Below are 19,558 nucleotides of genomic sequence, written 5' to 3' on the forward strand. Positions count from 1 at the left end.
CAAACAAACCCACATCACACCTGTGCCCATGTCTTCCTGCTTTTTTTTTTTTTTTTTTTTTTTTTTACTTTTAAATCTTCAAGTTATTCCCCCTCCCGTGTCTTGTTTGAGAAATAAAGCATGACCATTTATGCCAAACTTAATTTTATTTATTTTACAAACAAAAATATACATTTATTCTATATTTTCTCTCTTTACCACCCCCCACACAAAACACACTTTGCTCAAGAACCACTTGAAAGATGGCCCAAAGCATTATATATACATAAATACACATCAGGAGGAAGGTCAGTCCATGACCTAGTGCAGAAGCTCTTCAGCAGCAGAACATGGGACATCCCAGAAATACTGGAGTCCTGCCAGCAAAGGACAGGATGGATGTGTTGACAACCTCTACAGGTGATCCTTCAGCACTGAATTCAGGTGGTAAAAAAGGCAAATTCATAACAGGCTCATCACATCATCAAGAAGGGCAGGCAAGTCTTTTCAGTCAGGGTGTTGAAGGCCAAATACTCCTTGGGATGGAAAACCATTTGCTCCTTTAATTCTCAACTGCTTTGAAATCTTCATCTCTCTTGACTCTGTCCAAGGCCCAGGGAAGTTTTGCAGGTTCCCCCACCCTTCAACAGCAGCTCTGGATCAGTGTTGTAAGCAGCTATAGGAGCAGCAGCACAGCAATTCAGGCATCACATCATCCATCCCTTTTACAGCAAGCAGCCCAGCGTGGCTCAGGCTGACAGCAGTGACAGAGGAGCATGGAACACTTTCCTAACCTGGCAAGGGCTGACTTGGCCAGCTCCTTGGCCAGCCCTTGCAGTCATTGCATGAAATGGAAATGTGAAAGGCTGTGACCTAAAGAAACTACTCAGTTCTAGCACACAGACAGATGGAAGCCTTTTCCCCTAAAAAGTAAATAAAATAAAAATTAAAAAAAAAAAAGGGGAGGTTGTTGAGTAGGGGCACTGTTTGTTTTCAAGGTGCCAGTGCTACTTAAGAGAGCTGCAGGGCAAAGTGCCCAGGCAGACAGAGAAGCTGCATTGCTCATTAACAGAAAAAGATAGCAAAGGCCTGCATAGTTTTGGCAACCAATACAAACTTCATGTTCTTACCCATGTTTTCCTCCTCTGTGGTGGAACACCTGGTAGCAAACACCACCATCTACCTGCTAATGATCCACACCAACACCTCCTCACTGCACCTGGTTAACTCTTACCTCAGTATTCTTCAGGAACAGCAGTAAATTGGGGCAAGAGATTCACAAAGGCCCCAAACACTGCAAATTCCCTCTTTCTACCACCCCTAGTGGAAAGCTGCTTATAGCGCATCTCCACCTACCTGGAGGACTCAGGTAGGAAAGCATCCCAAAATCTAGAGGAATACACATCTTCATCCTTGGAAAGCACAGGATATCCCAGAAACCAGACTGATGCAGCCTTTATGTGAACAGTTGCTGGATTAGAACACTGTGTTTTGATACTACATGCCAGACAGCTCAGAGAACAGGATTCTCCCCTTCCAGCATGGAAGATGTTAGTAAGAAGTTCTAGAAAGTCTTTAAAAGGACAGCTCCCCACATGCACAGAAGTATTTTCAACATATCAAGCCATAAAACTTCCTCAGACCAGCAGCAATCTGAGGATCTGAACTGCAAAGTAAGGGAAGGACACTGCCAGAGATACACATCCACCTCCCACTGCAGCACACTAGCCAGAGCTTGATTCTAGCACACCTAAGGTGTCTGAGTTTCCAGTCACTAAACTCTGACAGCTCAGACTCATCATAGGGCTCTGCTCTGCCTCAAGCACCTGAATGCCTCTGGAGCCTTCATCTGCAGAGTCACTTCCTCCTTCACAGCACTCTCCAAGCCCCTGCCAGAGCCATGAAGCAGGGTGCAGATGGAAAACACACCTACCTCACAGGTTTTACTCTTGAAACTCAGCCCTGATTCAGTGCTGAGATTCAGATTTTCCTGTGAGCTCAAACACACAGCGGTACAGCCTCTACACACTGGTTCACAGCTCCTTCAGCTCAGCTAGACAGCAGCATTGTCTGTCCTTCTGTCTCCCTACTGTTCAGTCACTTCATATCCATGCTGTGAGCTAACAACCTTGCCAAATGTTCCTTGGGCTCAGAGAATAGTTCATTCCTCTTCATACCTCTTTTTCCCCACTGAGAACATTTCTTTTAACCACTAGCAAGTCCAAATCACAATTTTCATTAGTGTTAGCTGAAACCAGGAGTGAGCCCCAGTGAGCAGCTTCCCTTGTCAGACACTATCACCACCTGTGCTGTTGCATTATGGCAAGATGCAGGCAGCAATGCTGCTTGAAAAAGCCCAGGAAGACCATCTTTGGTTTCAACCACCAAAATCTTTCCATGTATGTACAATACAGCAGTCAAAGCAGCACCCTCATCCCTAAACACCATTCCTCTAAGTGCTTTCAGTCACTGAAAAGGAAGATGTGCCAGCCAGGGCTATCTTCTGGGTCATATTCACATCTGGAACGTGGAGAATCAGGAAAGTTCAGTGTTTAAAGGTTTATGAACGAAACTGCTCTACATTGTTCTCAGGTAGAAACAGAAAGTGTTCTTTCCAAAAGGGTTTGGGCTGCCAACTTAGTTCCAACAGGTTTTGGAAATCCTATGGACAAGAGGAAAGCCACAGCAGGTAGCCAAGGACAGATTTCCAGTGGACATCCTAAGAGCTGTGGTATCAGGGAGTTTGGAAGGACAGGAATGAGGCATCTTGTGATTGAGGTGGCCTGCCTCAGGCATTGATGGATTTCCAGCGGTCACTGTCTATGCTGTTGATGCTGCCCACGTGGTATGGCATAGAGGCCACGTCATCCAGGTAGGCTGTGGTGTCAATCTGAGTGCTCGAGTAGAACCCAGAATCCATTCCTTCCTTCTTGGCAACAGCATAAGGGTGGGGTAGGTGCACATCCACATCCTCAGGTTCATCCACCTGACATTTGTAGGAGAAAAGGATCTTCGGTTCTGACCTGGAGTGATGAAAGATTTAAAACGCATGTTTAATCTATGTGGTATCCCAGCCAACTATCCTTAATTGAAACTCACCAGTGTTAAGAAATTGTGCATTCAGACCTTAAATACTCTTAAATGAATGTCTTTTGGTCTAGAAATCTGTGGCAGAGTAACTGCCATAAAGCAATGCTAAATTAAGCTTTGAATGAAGCTTATACAAATGGCAAATCATACAAATACAAATGGTAGAATCCTGACTCTACTGCAGGAAAAGAGTTCTCATCCTCAGGAGTTTTGAATTATTGAGGGCAACAGCACCCAAACACTACTGAACTCCACAGCAGCCTGGCTACTGACACCAGAATGAGTCAGAACAGGAGTATACTTCAAGTTCTACCTGTGCACATCACGAAAACCAAAATACAAACACTTGTGGATCAGCATCCCTTCTAATTTCAAAAGGATGCAGAGGTGCACTTTTACATTTTAAAAGCACTTTATCATCTTAGTTATTTTAAAGCCTGCTGTTTCTCGCTAATGACCAACAAATACTAAAGCTTACACTAAACCACTCGTTTTCCCACCAAGGTGCATTTCCTGTGAGTGGCCACACGGCGGCGACCCCAGCCTGAGAATCCATCTTCCCAGGACTTTTCACTGGTGATTTTTGGGTCCATGCTAGAGACCTCAACCGAAGAGTTACTAAACCCTGAAATCCTTTCTACAAATTTACCCCAAAACCCACCCAGAAGACCGTTTAAGCTCCCCCCAGGACTTAATTCCTCATTAAGCATTTAGCTATCAACTTCAGCAGAACAACTTTGTACTACACAGGATGCTGATGCTGAAGAAATGCTCTGAAATGTGTGAGAATACAGCCATCAGCTCTGTTCTGCATACAAAGTAGCCCTGCACAGAAGTGAGCAGCCCCGGATCACAGAAATTCTTCAAGGGCAGAAACTAAGACTGGTTCTCTAACTCACATTCTAGTTGCTGTTTTTATTGTACAGACTAAGAGAACCTGAGTGCAAAATACTTAAATGACAATATATACCCATCTAAACTCCTGGTCCTGGCTACTCACCCAAAGAAACCTTTCAGGAATGCCACGTAGATGAGAGGTGCAAAGAAGCTGAAGTACAGGAACGTGGTAGCATCAACACAGCTGTCAATAGCAAAAGGGAACATTTAGCACTCAAGCACAGTACAGCTGTATAACACCACTCACATCCTCCCAGATGATCCAATTTCCCTCCAAAGATGAAGAAAAAAATCATGCTAAACAAATTTAAACTGATGCAAAGTAACAGCCATTGTCATCAACATGTCTCACTGTTTCTAGACACTCAGGGGAACCATGCCAAAACCCAAGGTCTGACCAAGAGCAGTCTCAGTACTCTCAATTTTGACTCACAGGTGTGATATTGATCCCTGCAGAATGAGAGTCACCCTTATACCTGGAGTCTATTTCCAGCAAACTGACTATTTCCTCTCTTATCACCTACTAATGACCAGACATCAGTAGATTCACACTATTACTCTCACTCACCACCTCAAGACAACTGCAGCACATGCAGCTCCACAACCTCTCCACTGGGGAATTCCTGATTGTTTAGAGGTCTCTTTTGGCACAAAACAGAACCAACAGGTTTATCCCGTCTTAGGAACACAGCATAGGTTTGTTTTCTTGGGAAAGGCAATGCTGAAGGACACTCAAATACAACACAAGACCAAGGGCTGCAGACCTCCTCCCCCAGTGTACATACCACAGTCCTTCTATGATATCCACACAGAGGAGGGCACTGCCCAGGCCCTGCACCAGGTTCAGCAGTGCCAGAATGCCAGCATAAATATAAAAACTCTTCCTGGCTGTGGGAAAGACATGGACACACATCAACCTCAAACACCAGGCCCGTGGAAATCTGTTTGATGGAGATGCCAAATGCAACAGAAGCTTCTCACCACCTTGTCTCTAAGAACTGCTGAAGAATTAAGACTCCATTTTCCTGTCCCATGCTGGCAGGATTGATGGTGGTATAATGGACTAAATCATACCCTCCTGCATGTGTATATCCACACACAAGATGGGTTTTGAAAGCAAGGTTACAGAAACACATGCAAAGATTTAATTTGCAGCCATCTGGAACCAGTGTCAGTCACATAACTGAATGCAAGAAAAGCAAACAAAAATAACCCAGCTAAACCAGGAGCTGTGCCCTTCCAATGTACAGCACTAATAAAACTGCTCAGGAGACATTGATAAGAACAGCAGGGTATGCTGGACATCAGGCAGATCAGGTCCAGGACCTGTGCCTGTGACATACATATCCCACTCCCTCAGGATACCCAGGGACGTCAACACTACTTAGAGAAAAGCTCAGGACAAACACTTGAATAACAGCTTCTCTCTATTCAAGAGCTGGAGATATTCTGCAACAACAACAAAAACCAAACAAACAGAAGTATCTTGATAATGTAAAAGCCCAGATAAAAATTGTTGAACAGCTGCCATTTAGCCTTCCTTTCCCAGGGGATGACTAGCATGCACACTTTAACATGTGTGCATTTCAAAGGAAGCTGTTATTAAGAAGCCATTCCTTAAGGCTTTCAAAAGATTATGTATTTACGTTATACCTGTATCATTACCAGAGCAGTAGGTCTTGTTTTCTTTATTGTTTAGCTACTAAAGTAGCAGTGTATCTGCTCTCCAAAAGACGCAACATACTAACTTTTCTATGGATAAATTACCAGTCCTTTGCCATGTCATCTAAACTCTGAGACTTGGAATGCATCTGCAGCACAAACATAGGAACCTTTTATTCCCACCTATGCTTTATCCTGATGCTGTACCCATCTACACTATGGAAAACACCACAGTTACCTACAGGGCAAAGAAATCCGGTCTTTCAGAGGAGTTTTTGGAAGAATCACCACCAAGGAATAGACCTGTTGAGACAAAGAACTAACAGTTCCATGGCTGCTTGGCAACTGAACTCATCAACCTTTGCAGGGATGGTGTGTGGTATTATGCACTCCCTGTCTCAGGGGAGATGCACAAACCCTTAACATTAAACACAGCCCAGATGTGGAGGCCCCACAACTCACTCCCATAAGCATAAAACAGCTGAGAAACACACAAGGGAAGAACATCTGAGCTCAGCTGGAATACAGCTGCCCCAGCTTACCCACTCCCACTGCACCTTTATTACTTCAGCTTCCCCACCACATGAGAAGCATTAATGCCATGCTGTAGGAGGCAGGAGGGGGATTAGGGCATTACTGTACTCAAATCATTCTCCTTGTTCCATTTAGAAAATACAAAAAAAAAGCTATCAGAGTGCAGAACATATTCCAGTACTAACCAGGAAGAAGAAACAGGAGCTGGCAAGCCAAAAGTGTCTCCCTCCATGGCCATAGATATTGAAGTCTTCTGCTGAGAGGTGGGCATCAGGGTACAGGATTTCCAGGGTGCCCTAGGAAAGAAGTGGCACCAACATGATTCTGTTACAAGCAATATAATACCCTCACTAAAATGCATTTTTGGACAAGGGATACTATGCTTAAAGAAGTTCAGAAAACAGCTGGCCTGCCCCCTTGCTCCAACCCAACCACGCCCTGCCCTGCTTAGACCAAGTTACAGTTAAAAAACAGAAGAGGAAGAAACTGAAGGCAAGAAGTGAGGAGAAAGAGAGTAGCAGGAATCTGCATCTGAAGGAAACTGGCATAAGCAAAATTGCAGAAAAGAGACTGAGGTGGACAGGGGATGCAAGCACTTATCTAAAACAGACCAAGAGCTCCATTTCCATCCTTAAAGCAGACCTTTCTGCTGAAATATCCAGAATATAGTCAGTTTGGGAAAGGACACTGTCTTGTTTAGGAGCTACCCATACAGATAGTGGAGAGAAAAGTGCTCATAAGCACTACTGAACCCAGATATAGCTCCAACACTTGATATTTTATGAGACTCCTCCAGCTTTATCATGTGGTAATGATCTGCCTCTGCAGCCAAGAGCCTGGTCCCAGAACAAAGCTCTGTGTGTTATTCTGGTGCTGCCCCGAGTATAGACATGAGCTGACCACTGAATGCTGAGGAGGAGAATAAACCCAGACACAGATTACATTGTTCAGGGACATGAAGACATGCCTAATAAACTGAGCCAGCAAGCCAGCTGCTAGTCTGAAGAAAAGCAAGAGCTCTCAGCTCTCAAAGACTCAGTGGACAAGGGCACTGCAGTACCCTTACTTGGCAAGCACACGGTTTTCATGGCCCTTGAGGCCAGATCCAGAACTTGTGGCTCAGGTGTGGAAAACCTCACTCTTGTTCCCAGATTCATTAAACAAGGCAATCCATCCAAACCTCATTTCTTCACCTAATCGAGCTATTTATGCAGTAAAGAAGACAAGCAGATACTATCTGCTTATACACTGCCACAAGCATTCTGTCTTCCTCCAAAACCTCATCTAAGGAGCAAAGCTGCCACTTTCAGATAGGAGTCACACACTTAACTGCTTAACTTCAAGCAAAGTTCCTTCTTCTGCAAATTCTTCTGCTTCAATGTACTCACCTGGGTGACAGAATATGCCAGAGACAGCACAGTGGTGATTGCCAGCACACGTTTCACACTCGACTTGCTCTCCAGGTGACCTGTAATTATTGAGTATGGAAGTGACTCAGGGTGCAATCCCAGCACTGGTTAAAAACAGTTCTTCTCAGAACAAATAAAGGAAAACACTTGTATTTCCAGAGGCCTTCAAGGGAAGGTTAAAGCTCACTAAACCCTGTTTGGAGAGCTGAGCCTTTCACGGGCAAAAATCCTACTTACAAAACAACAGATTTTAACTTGCTTTCCTCCTGTCCACACTAAGAGAAAATAACTAGCTGCTGGGGTGTTATAAAGCTGCTTCTCAGGGAGATGGAAGGCTGGGGTAGAGACATCTGTACTGGAATATACTGAAGTAGGCAATTTCCAGAAGCTCCTTCCAATCTAAATTATTCTATGAGCTCTCAAAAGATGAAAAATATACTGCTCACATGTCCCACTGACATGTGCAACAAACGCCCACCCTCTCCTCTACCTCTGACCCACAGGGATAGGCATTTTCACTTACATAACTGAAAAAAATAGAATTACAATTGCTGTTACAGATAAAGCATTTGAATGTGGCCAGGATGGATCAAACCAATTAAGGATGGGATGAAGGGGATAGAAGGGCCCCCAAAGGGACCATTTTAAATAAAATGGGCTTCAAGCAAAGATCAGACTGTTGATCTTAGCATAAAAATCTTACCTAAGCTGTAGACTCCATCATATAAGTGAAGGACAAACCAAGCAGATACAAACCCTTAAATCACACAAACCATAGATCTGTAAGAATAATGAGTCCTTCAGCCACTTCTAACTAAATCTCCACAAATTGCCCTTTGCATTTATTCTATAGCCTCTTCACTTCATAGAATCAGCATCACCATAAACTTACAGATGCAACCTCTGTGGAAGGAAAGGCAACAGGAAACATTCAAAGCACTCAAAAACCTCCTGACACATACCAAAGGCAAGGCCTAGAATCACCACACTTAGTTCAATCGCCAGAAGGAAGAACCTTGTGATCTCCCACAGGATCTGAGGGATAACAGACACCAGACAAACAGATTAGATGGAGCCAGGAACCAGTTTGAAATTATTAAAGCAAAACTCCAGGGGATGGCAGCCTCTGAATGGCTGTTCATTCCCACAAACCCTTCTCATGCTTTGTAGGAATACTGACCACATGCTTGTTCCAAGCCCTGTTTGTGCCTATGGAACAGAACAGTTGTGTGTGAATGAGCAAATAAAGCTCTACAGAGAGGAAGTGGCCATGGTTTGCCCCAGTTGAGGATCTGTCACTTATTTCAGATGTGTTCTTGCTGCTGTGCTCCCAAAGAGCACAAGCCCATGATGACCTCAGAAGTAAAATATTAAACAAGTTCTTAAAGCAGTAGATATGCCTGAACCTACTCATTGTTCTGCCTCTTCCAAAGCTACTGGTCCATAAATCTAAAGCATATTCAAGTAAAAAGCACCCCCTGCTTCAGCCTGTCATTTGCAATCTCATGTTTTATTTGGTGAAACAAGAACAATAAAAAGCAGATAAGGCAATTTTTCAGGGAGTCATGCAATAAATTAGTGCCAAACCTAGAACAAGCACCCAGATTCTGGCTTATTAACTCTTTACCTCCAAATACTGAATGATACTCTCTTGAAGATAAGTAATATTTTAAAAGGCATTGGATAAGACTTCTAATCCACACACACACTGTGTGTGCATATATATATATAAAAGAACACAAAATAAACAGACAAGATACAACATATTTACAGAAAAAAAACAGAGTATCTGTCTTGTTACATGATTTCCCAGTAGCTGCACTTAGCAGCAACACCAGAGCTGAAGAAAACCACCTTTCCATCTCTTCTTCATTATTTAAGTCCTGGACCTACATCTGTTGGACAGAGGTAAATGAAAAATGCTGCAAACATCCAGCCACTCACAACAGCAGCTCATCACAATTCTTTGACAATAACATTAAAGGGAAAAGCAAGGAAATCACACTGATCCCAGAGAATAAAGCCCAAAGACCTGTACTCTAGGTGCCTCCTCTTTCTCTAACAGCTCAAGAACTGCTGAGCCTTTTGTTTTAAGTAATATTTTGCTACAAGTCAAATTACTACAAAGGAACAGCACATACAAAGATATTTCCTGTTTGCTGAAGGTTCACCCAGTGCCCAGAGTGGTTGCAAGGACATCCAGGTGTCAGTCTCAAAAGGGAAGTTGGTTTTAATTGCATTCAATACAAAAACTTCAACACTTTCAAAAAGCCACTGGAATACTGAAAGAGTAACAAAGACCATGTCTTGCCTATCCAGTAAAGGTATCTGAATGTTTATCTCTTGCAAAAGAGAACCATTTCACCCCTGTAACAGGAAACTTTTGCTGCCTCTATTTGTGTGTCTATTTTAGGAAATCCATTGTTTTACCATCCTGGATGTTGTGATGATTCATATTCAGCTATCAAAACAGGATTCCATAGTACACATAGCTAAGAGTACTGCAAAAAAAGCACATTTTTCTTGTACATACATAAGAGGAAAGCCAGAGCAGATTGCTGTGATCAGAAGTACACAAAGCACAGCTTCCAATGTCAGTGTTGCACCTACCTTGTCAGCAACCATGGCAGCGTCAGAGGCGCTCACAGTCATGGACACAACGGCTCGGGCAATGCCAACTAAAGCCACCACAAATACCTGCAAAACAAAAAGCAAAAGTGAGCTCATGTCAAAAGGCACATATGCAGTAGTGATCAGAAACCCTTGGGGAATACCATTCTCAGGTCATCTTTCAAGTCTGATAACGTGTACTAAGAATTTCCTGCAGCAAACTAAAGTTAATTTCCTGAAAAAGATTCCTCAGACCCATTAGGTAGGAGCAGAGCCTTAGAATTTAGGAAGAAACAATTGCCTCAGCTGTCAGATTAAGCTCTGAAGAGTATTCACCCAGTCTTTACAACAGTATCTTTACAGTCTTCCCACCCTTCATTCTATTGGGGCAGAGGAGGAGAAGAAATGGACAGAAAACAAATCTCTCTGAATTACAAAACCAAAAGGTCGGTATGTCTGATAAACCAATCACATCGGGTAACAGCAAGCACTCAATACCAACTACCACATTACACAACTGTGTCAAAACTAAACCTGCAGTTCTCTCACTCCATACTGACAATGCTCAGGAAAGCAGAGGAAAAGTCACCTGCAGCCACCAGCTCTAAAACATCTTACCCTGCTGCACAGGGCATCAGAGATCCCCAACTCAGTTCATATACCATTAAAGACATGACAGCTCAGCGAGGCTCAGTTACCCTGTGTTGTCACAGCCATACCATGCACTTAAGAGCTAAGTTGGGTGTATCTACACTCCACTGTGCAGACTTACACACTAAGAAAGTGAATTTTTCCAGATAAAATTCTCTAAATGTCAGGCTGATCCTAATGATGAAGGTAGGATACAGCTAAACCTACCAGAGAACCAAGAGTCCAAGCTGATTCTAAGGTGGTTGCAGAACGGAAATGACCAATAAGTGACTCACAGATGAGTATCTTTTAGAGGAAAAAGGGACAGCAATGGCAAGAAAGAAGAATACAACAATCCCTCCTGGGGTGGAAAATTTCATGACAAAACACTGACAAAAAAGAAGGGTCCCTGAATATAATGGCATTCTAGAGCTGCAACAACTCACTGGAGAGGAACACACATCTTTTTGTTTCCTCTCTAAGCAGGTAGAGAGTCTTCCCAATCTGTTAACTCCACATTAATCACCAACTCCACAGGAAAGCATTCCTTTGGGACATGACAAACAGGCAATTTAAAGGAAGTCCTCACAGAACACACTTCCATCCTCAGTTCCCAATAACATGCTCAAGAAATGAGTATAAAACTGAGTTAACACATTTTCTTCTAAGACTATGTGCTGAATTTGGCTAGGAGAGAAGAAATTTCCTTTGCAGTAGCTGGAATGGGGCTGTGTTTAGGATTTTTGTGCTGAAAACTGTGTTGATAACACAAATGCTTTCATTATTGCTGCACTGCACTTACACAGAATGTAAGGCATTTTTTGCCTCACACCTCACTCCAGCATGAGTTGGCTGGAGGTGCACAAGAGGAGACAGCTGGGATAGTTTACCCCAGCTGGCCCAAGGAATATCCCATATGGCATCATGCTCAGCACATAAAGACAGGAAGAATGAGGAAGGAAAAGACTTTCAGATTAATAGTGTTTTCTTCCCCAGTAACCATTACATGTGATGGAACCCTGCTTTCCTGGAAACTGAACGTGCCTGCCCATGGAAAGTGGTAAATTAATGCCTTGCTTTACTTTCTCTGTGTGCACAGCTTTTGCTTTGGCTTATTAAACTGTCTTTATCTCAACCCACAAGTTTTCTCACTTTTACTCCTCTGATTCTCTCCCCTGTTACAGTGAGGGGGAGTGAGAGAGCAGCTCTGAGGGGCTGAGTTGCCATCCAGAGCATAAAGTCAGTTCACTTTTCTCCCTTCGGTTTATCAAGAGTTGTTTTTCAAAGCCTTTGGCACAAACTTCTCCTGACCACGTGCATTACTAGAAATATGGAGAAAGGCTTAAACCCAAACTAGAAAGGGATGGTAATATTTTTAAAAACATTTCTGTGTATACCTGGTTATCCAAAACTGTGCAGAAGCCCAGAACCCCAACTCTTGGCCTGAAACAGCTAACCAGGCTTCCCAGCAAAGATTCAGGTGAGGCTACTAGGCCAGATTTGGTTTTGAGCTTCTTGGGTTTTGCCATGCCAGTACCTGTACACAGGCCAGGGAAAGAGGTGTCCATCTAACTCAATTCAAACAAACATTCCCTTTCACAACCTGTACTAATCCCACTGAGGAAGAGCAATCATACTGAGGCACGCCAGGGTATCAAAAAGCTTCTGAATGGTATTTTTAAACAAATTCAGGTAGGTCCTTAGCTGCATTTATGATGTCCTGTAAGCAATATCACAGGACATCACGGGATTGGTGAGAGGAGAACAGCAAGATCTTAGATGTTTGTGAACTATAACTGTACTGTACTGTACCTATTCTGTTTCCACCTTAAGAACTATCAAGAACATCATCAAGTCAGGGACACTTTGACATGATGTGAAAGAAACTAACAGGGTTGGGTTTCTACATTCCCAGACTAACCAGAACCCTGTCACATCATTTTCTTCAGCAGATGACCAAGCTTTCCAACAGCTTCACACATTATTCGCCTTTCACTACCTCAATGAAACGCTGGGTTTGTGTCCTATGCTACTTACTGCAAAGAGCACAGAAAGCACAAGATACTAGGTTCCAAGACATCAAAGCAACAATAGAAGAAAAAAGGAAAAGGAGAAAATGAAATCACCACAGGAGAACAAAATACAGCTGATCTGGCCCCAGAACCTATTAAAAGCTGGATTGAAACAGTGAAAATGTCTATTTCTTGTAGAACACCTTCAATGGAAAACAGATTTTATCCCTGCAAGAGCTGGTCTAGGCTCTCTCCACTAGTTCAGTGATATTGTTCATGAGTGGTATTAAAAATGACACTCATCAGTTCAAAGGCACAGAGTGGTACTCACTAGTATGTAGAATGTAGTGAAGATTGGGCTGGAAGTGACCCGGATTTTGGCCCTGGCAGAGGGCAGCTTCCAGAGAAGAAACATAAAGAAAAGCACATTGGGAACCAGGAGCAGAAGATCCCAGTAGCGGACTCTGCAAAAAGTAAATAAAACAGGTTTTATCCCTGATCTTCAGGCTCTAGAAAGGAAAGCACCAGTCCAAGTCCCTTCTCAATCAAACTGAGAAACAAACAAAGCTCCTTCCCTTGTTCCAGGGTCAGACTGTGGTCCCATTTGCTCCAACTCACCGGGACTTCCCAATGTCTTCATAGAGCAGCAGCAGGCACTTGTGCGGCACCGTGATGTTCGTGTCGTTGATCACCTGCGTTGTCATCGGGGACAGAGTTGTCACATTATCCAGCGCTGTCACCAGGGCAGTCGAATGTGTGATGTTGTCAGACATGGACAATGTCATCACAGACATCATGGACTGGAACATCCTGTCTTCCTTCTGGTCCAGGTCAAACAGAGCAAGACAACCACAGGAGAGAAAAAAGCAATATTAAATCAGTTGTGAGTCACAGCTAAAAAAGCACATCCTTGACATTAAGCCCCTGCACAATTGCTTCCTGCTTGGTACAGCCAATTATCATCATGTCAAAGACTGTATTACACAATGAAATGCCACCTTGCCCTAAGCCTACACACAGCCATTAGGGTGGTCAGTACAAAACCACACTCTGATATCAGAGTAACAAGCAGCTTCAAATTGTGCTATGTGGGATTAAATTTTGTTATTCTTTGAGTATTGGCAGATTCCTAGAAGAAATCAAAACTCAACAGCAATACATGGCATCATCAGATACAGACAAAAACCTACTTTATCAGGATACTCATTCTTGGTCCCAAGATCAAGAAGTGACAGCCAGTAATTTGATTTCAGCTACTGCAAAGAAAAGATGAAAACCCAAAAACCCATTGCTGTTAGCAACCCTGAAGTCTGAGAGCAGGGAGTGCCTCACATACACTCACCTGAAGGGATTGTACAGTCTCTACCTTTCAAACCCAACGCTGGCAAAAACCAAGATTCAGCATTCTTTTTCTAACCCTCTGCAAAATACCAGAACAATTCTATTTTTGAGCAACTCTCTTCCCACCCTAAAAGAGAACCCTGACTGTTAAGGCACTTCAGTAGCTACAAGCTGAATACAAATACAGGGTCCAATCACCCCTCCTGAAAATCCCCAAAAGAAAGATCATACACAACCCACATGTGCAAAAATTATAAATCTCTGACAGCCAACATCTTAAAGATGCACATTGCCAGGGACAGCACTTGAGCAGTCTGTGTGTTACAGCTAATCCAGGATTTATTTAAAAAAAAATTCTCCCTGTTTGACTCCAGCCCTGACTTGAGTGGTGAAAACTGACAGCCCCCATGACAGGGCTCAGAGGTATTTTCCCTTAGAGGTTCTGGGTGAGTCACAAGCTGGAAAGCATCAGCACAGCCCTGTGTCATCTGCTGAGCTTTCAGAGTTCAGCAGCACCTTCTTCACAAATTGCTCGAGACTGTCAGTCACAGGCTCTTCTTTCTCTTCAGAGGCTGAGATTCTTCCCAGGTTCTCAAAGGGGCAAGGGAATGATCCCACCCTCAGCCAACAAAGCCTCCTTTTGATTCATCCTTGCTGACAGATACTCCCTGAGCTGGGATTTTCTACCATGACAGCCGTATGCTCTGCTGCAGGAGAGGCATCACAGTAAATAAACACACAGACCTGGAAGGAGCAGCTTTGTGCCAAGATGGCAAAGCCTGGGCCAAAAAATTCTATTTCTAAGTAGAGGTTCCAGCAAACAACCTTCACTTTCCAAACTGATCTCTGGAACTGTCCTTTCTTCCCTTCAGCTACTCATTTCTCTGAATTGTTAAGAGCAGGATTTTCTTTGAACAATTTTGCTCCATTCTCTTCCTCTGTAACACCTCTACATCAGTAGAGGTGAGGCCAAGAACAGTCACATTAGCCAACACAGAAAAACTTCTACATCATTTTTTTTAAAGCTGGAGAAAAGTAGACAAGAACCTCAAAGACCATGGGCAGAATAACATTATCAACTGTGAACCATCACAACCTCCCAGTAGCTCTTCTGGGACAAAGAATTCCATCTGCCTGCCACACTGAAAAGAGCTCAAGTATAAAGCTGTGAGAGATTTACATTAGAAAAACAACTTCTTATGGAAAGAGCAAACAGGCTCCATTATTTTCCCCAGAAGCCACCACTATCACGAAACAGCAGCTGCTGATAAGGAGAGGAGTTGGCTACACGTAACAGAACTCCAGTCACGAGGTTTCAAAGGGCAAAGCAGAACCAAGCTCACCTCTCAGCCAGGCTACAGCCTGCTACTTGCATTCTTCCTCCCCAGATAAAGTGTACACAAAGCAACAGAACATCCAACATGGACCTGATAAGAGAGGGCAGCCAAGGCCATCAGACAGACAGCACTGTGGTCATACTTTTCTAATAGCTAAGGCCTACAGCAAGGATGTGGAGAACTGGCTCGCTCCCGCACAAATCAACAGCAAAAATCCCACAGCAACTGGACCAGGAATCGATGGAAAGGATCCAACTAGAGGTTGTCATCCCACTGCTCCTTTCAGCACACTATCTTTTCCCTGTCAAGTCCTAAATAAGTCCAGTCAGCTGAGCCTATCCAAGAGCTTACTCACCACACCCTGCCTCCATGGGACTGCTCACTTCAGCCAGCCGAGCTCATGTGAGGGTAAAATCACCCCAGAGCCACATGAAAAGACACCGGAGCTGCTGTCCTGGTCTCGCTTTTCATCCAGCAGGCAGCTCTATACACCAGAAAACAAAACAACATGTTTCCTACACTCCAGATGAAGTCAGGCTGGCTTGGTCAAGGCCAATTCCTCAGTCCAGACCCTGGACAAGGTGCTTTTAGACTAAGAACATGGACATGACCCCTGGGCTGCAGTGACAGAGCACTGGGTAAGGATCTGCTACACTTTCAGGGAAATGCTATCTCACCAATGCATATTAGTCCTTGAATCATGGCACTGTCACAATATCAGAGCTCAGTGGAATTCAGAGCTCACATCACTAGCAATTCTCTGTTCCTACAGAAAGGTGAATTACAAGTTGCAGCTGTAATAAAAAAATCGAAACTTTTTTGTCTTCCTGCAAACAGCATCAGAAAATCTCTTAAGTACAGATCATGATAGGATGAAGACTGCTTCTTACAGTACTCTATTTGCACAATAAAAACTGCACTGAGTAGATCCCTGCTCAAATATAACTGTTACTTCAGTAGCTTAAATGCTTAAAAATACCTCAGTACACTAAAATTAAAACAAACAAAAAATTCCCCACCAACACAAAAAAGAAAAGAAAAAAAAGCCTTTTTTTTTTTTCTCTCTTCCTTTTTAAGAAGTCTCTTCAACCCTCTCTTTTGGTCACTACAGTTGCAGTCTTCATTTCATTCTCAGCATTTAAGACAGGGATTTTCCCAAAGTGATTGAAGTGCTCCCTTCCAGTTTCACTCTTCCATCTCATTCTGACCTAAGCTTAAAAATAAAGGAACTGCAACGAGGAAAAAAATACCAAACGATGAAAAATACCGAAAGCAGAAGTATCAATAATAAGCCCAAACCCCCAGAGACAGAAAACCACGGCGCAGAGGTGGATTTCAGAAATGCACATCCCGGGGTTTTTCAGTTTTAGTTTTGATTCCTGGGGAAGGCGGGTTCACAACACCACGAGAAGCGGCAGTGCGCGGTCACTCGGCTCTAGGCTGGCGAGGACGCGCCGCCCGTTTCAGCGTGCCGGAGCAGCACAGCTGGAGCCCCGCTGCAGCTCCACCCCAGCCTGCAGCCCATGGGGGCCCCGGCTGCACTCGGAGGCCCTCGGAGGCCCGCGGCCCCCGCGCAGCACGGCCCCGCCGCCCCGCTCTGAGGCACCGCAGTGTCCCCCCTCCCCATTACCCCTCCCGCCGGCCCCGCTCCGCTCGTACCGCCGGGCCCCGCTCGTAGCCAGCCCCGCTCCCGCCGCCGCCGCTCAGTGCCGGCCTCCCGGCCCCGCCATCCCGGCCGCGGCCCTGCCGCTCCCCTCGGCCGGGGAGCGTCGCTGAAGAGAGGCCCGAGCGCAGCGCCGCGCGGCCAAGCGGGGACTTGTCGGTGGACGCCAGGAGCGCTATTGAGAGACGGTCCCCGAGAGGCCCGCGGCTGGGCCAATCAGAGAGCGTCCTGTCAAAGGGCCCACAAGAAGTGGCGGAGTGAGCCAATAGAAAGGGGCGGGAGGCGGGACTAAGGGGGCTGGTCCGCCGCGCTTTAAAGGCGCCTCATCCCCACCCACCTGTGGGTAGCCGGCGCGGCGGGGCGCGGTGGGGACGGGCGGGTCCGGCGGTCTCGGTTCTGTCCGTGTAGAGCAGAGCAGAGCAGGGCAGGCCAGGCCAGGCTCTGTCCTCTACAGCCCGATCCCACCCCCGGGCCAGCCCGCACAGCCCAGCATCGCACCTAGCAAGGAGCGCTGTGCCATCCTGCACCCACCGCCACACACCCAACAGGATGCACCTCCCAGGAATTCCGTACAGCCTGTGGATGCGGGGCAGCACAGTTAATAATTGAGGGACATCCCATAATAAGTTCATGCAGGGGATAATGATTAACAACCTGTGAGTTTGGCTTTTGAGGAGAGTTTGAAGCTGACTGAAGAAACGGCGTAGCTTGCACAACTGCTGCTGAAGGGAAACGCGATCAATAATTAGCAGGATTCGGAGGTGCAGATACCAGACGGGCAAAAGTAAACAAGGAAGTAACTGTGACAAATGAGCCAAGATTTATTTAGGAAATTAAAGGAAATAACCAGCACGTTGTTCTCAGCAGTAAGAGCTGACTGACGGGGAAGTTTCACGGAGAATGTTTGTTATCTGAGTCATTGCAAGGACTGGAGGATATATTCTGGCGTGGTTTTCTACCTGTGGTTCACCTGTGGCTGCAGGGTTTGTTTCTGTAGGAATGCAAGGATTTTGCTACTCTGAAGTTTGCTATGCAGAGCCTACACCTCTAAAAGATCCCTACATTGGTCAGGTTTGCACATTCTGCTCCAGCAAACACCATACACAGGGGGTTCCAGGCTCTCCTCACACATAGACAGATCTTCCTCGCCTTAAATCAGCTTGATCTTCTCAGGTCAAATTTTCCAGCTACACCTCAGCCTCATGAAAGGGTTGTACCTGGAGACTTGCCTGCCTCAGCCCTATTCCTCTGATTTTCCGCTGGGTTGAAAGAGGTTTTCATGCTGGTGTCATGCCTCTGGAATGACATCTGGAGGAGCCAGTCCTTAGCTTGTCTCATTTCACCCTGTGCTTCAGGTTAATGATATGTTGCAATATTTTGACGTGTTCCATTTATGATCTGAGCTCAAAGGCTTGGCTGACACCAAGATCTCTGAGCTACAGAAGGGACACTTCTGTTTCAAGAGAGGTGGAGTGTTTCTGCCTAAAAAGTGCCTTGGTAACAGACAAGTAAAATCCATGTCTTCTCACTTGTAGCCTCAGGCACTAACTAGTTGAATGTGTTACCTCCCACATAACTGTGTCAGAAGGAGAGATTTTGCTTTCCAATCCACCTGCTCTTGCCATGTGATTTTGTTTGAGGCTAGAGCTCAGTATTTGGGACACCATATCCAGAAGCTGTTTCATGGTCAGGAGACTGCTGGGTGCCACTGCAAGGACAGTGACATTTTAGCTCCTGCCTTCCTCGCTGCTTGTGTGAAACAGGAGGTGGAACACTTACTGTTCCTTTGAATTAACCACCTTGCCTGTCAGCCCCCACATGGTGTGCACACACACAACTCTCTCTTCCCACCTCCAAGGACTGCTCCATGTCCTTAACCACACACATCCTTCAGCTGAGCCCTGCTGCTCCATGCATCATCTCCTCCAGCCAGTGCTTAAAGATAACAGGGCTCACTCCCTTTGTTCTTGCTGTGTCACTTGGTGTTGCTGGGCTGAAGCAGGACAAGAGGTGATGTTCAGCAGCCTTGATACAACCTTGAGGGCCCTGAGGAAAGCTGGCAACCTTGCTGCTGTGCTGTGCCAATCTCACCTGCCTTGCAGGTGTCAGAGGTGGAAGATGCAGACATGCTGTCCAGGAGAGCATTACACCTTCGTGTCATCACCAAATCCCACTCTTCTGTGACATTTTATCTCTCTCAAGTACTCTTTCAGCTTTTATTAGATCAGTCTACTGGACAGGATATTACTTCTCATCTGAAACTGCTTTGCTGTTCAGGTGCTGAGCAACTGCAGGGACAGATGTGCCTGTCTTGTTTCAGAGCTGTTCTACCAACCATCTGATTTCTAGTATTGGGCATAAATTTGCACCACAGGATACCACCTGGACTGCACT

The 19,558-nt window shown here is 45.0% G+C and overlaps 1 protein-coding gene across 2 annotated transcripts; it reads right to left on the bottom strand.

Moving 5' to 3' along the window:
- Positions 1–127: 127 nt before the first annotated feature.
- Positions 128–17,710, bottom strand: TPRA1 (transmembrane protein adipocyte associated 1). Of its 2 annotated transcripts, none has more exons than XM_056501618.1 (11): positions 17,502–17,710; positions 13,442–13,644; positions 13,155–13,287; positions 10,182–10,268; positions 8,534–8,606; positions 7,551–7,630; positions 6,348–6,458; positions 5,871–5,931; positions 4,752–4,854; positions 4,070–4,150; positions 128–3,002 (listed from the first exon to the last, which is right to left on the bottom strand). In XM_056501618.1, exons 2-11 carry the CDS (start codon positions 13,630–13,632, stop codon positions 2,768–2,770), a joined length of 1,155 nt encoding a protein of 384 aa, XP_056357593.1. In that variant the 5' UTR covers positions 13,633–13,644; positions 17,502–17,710; the 3' UTR covers positions 128–2,767. The 2 variants fall into 2 exon arrangements, with proteins under 2 accessions (XP_056357593.1, XP_056357592.1); XM_056501617.1 differs by lacking the exon at positions 17,502–17,710 and adding an exon at positions 17,161–17,364.
- Between the last annotated feature and the right edge of the window lie 1,848 nt (positions 17,711–19,558).

The sequence above is a fragment of the Oenanthe melanoleuca genome, chromosome 12, assembly GCF_029582105.1.
Source record: "Oenanthe melanoleuca isolate GR-GAL-2019-014 chromosome 12, OMel1.0, whole genome shotgun sequence".
Taxonomy (NCBI): domain Eukaryota; kingdom Metazoa; phylum Chordata; class Aves; order Passeriformes; family Muscicapidae; genus Oenanthe; species Oenanthe melanoleuca.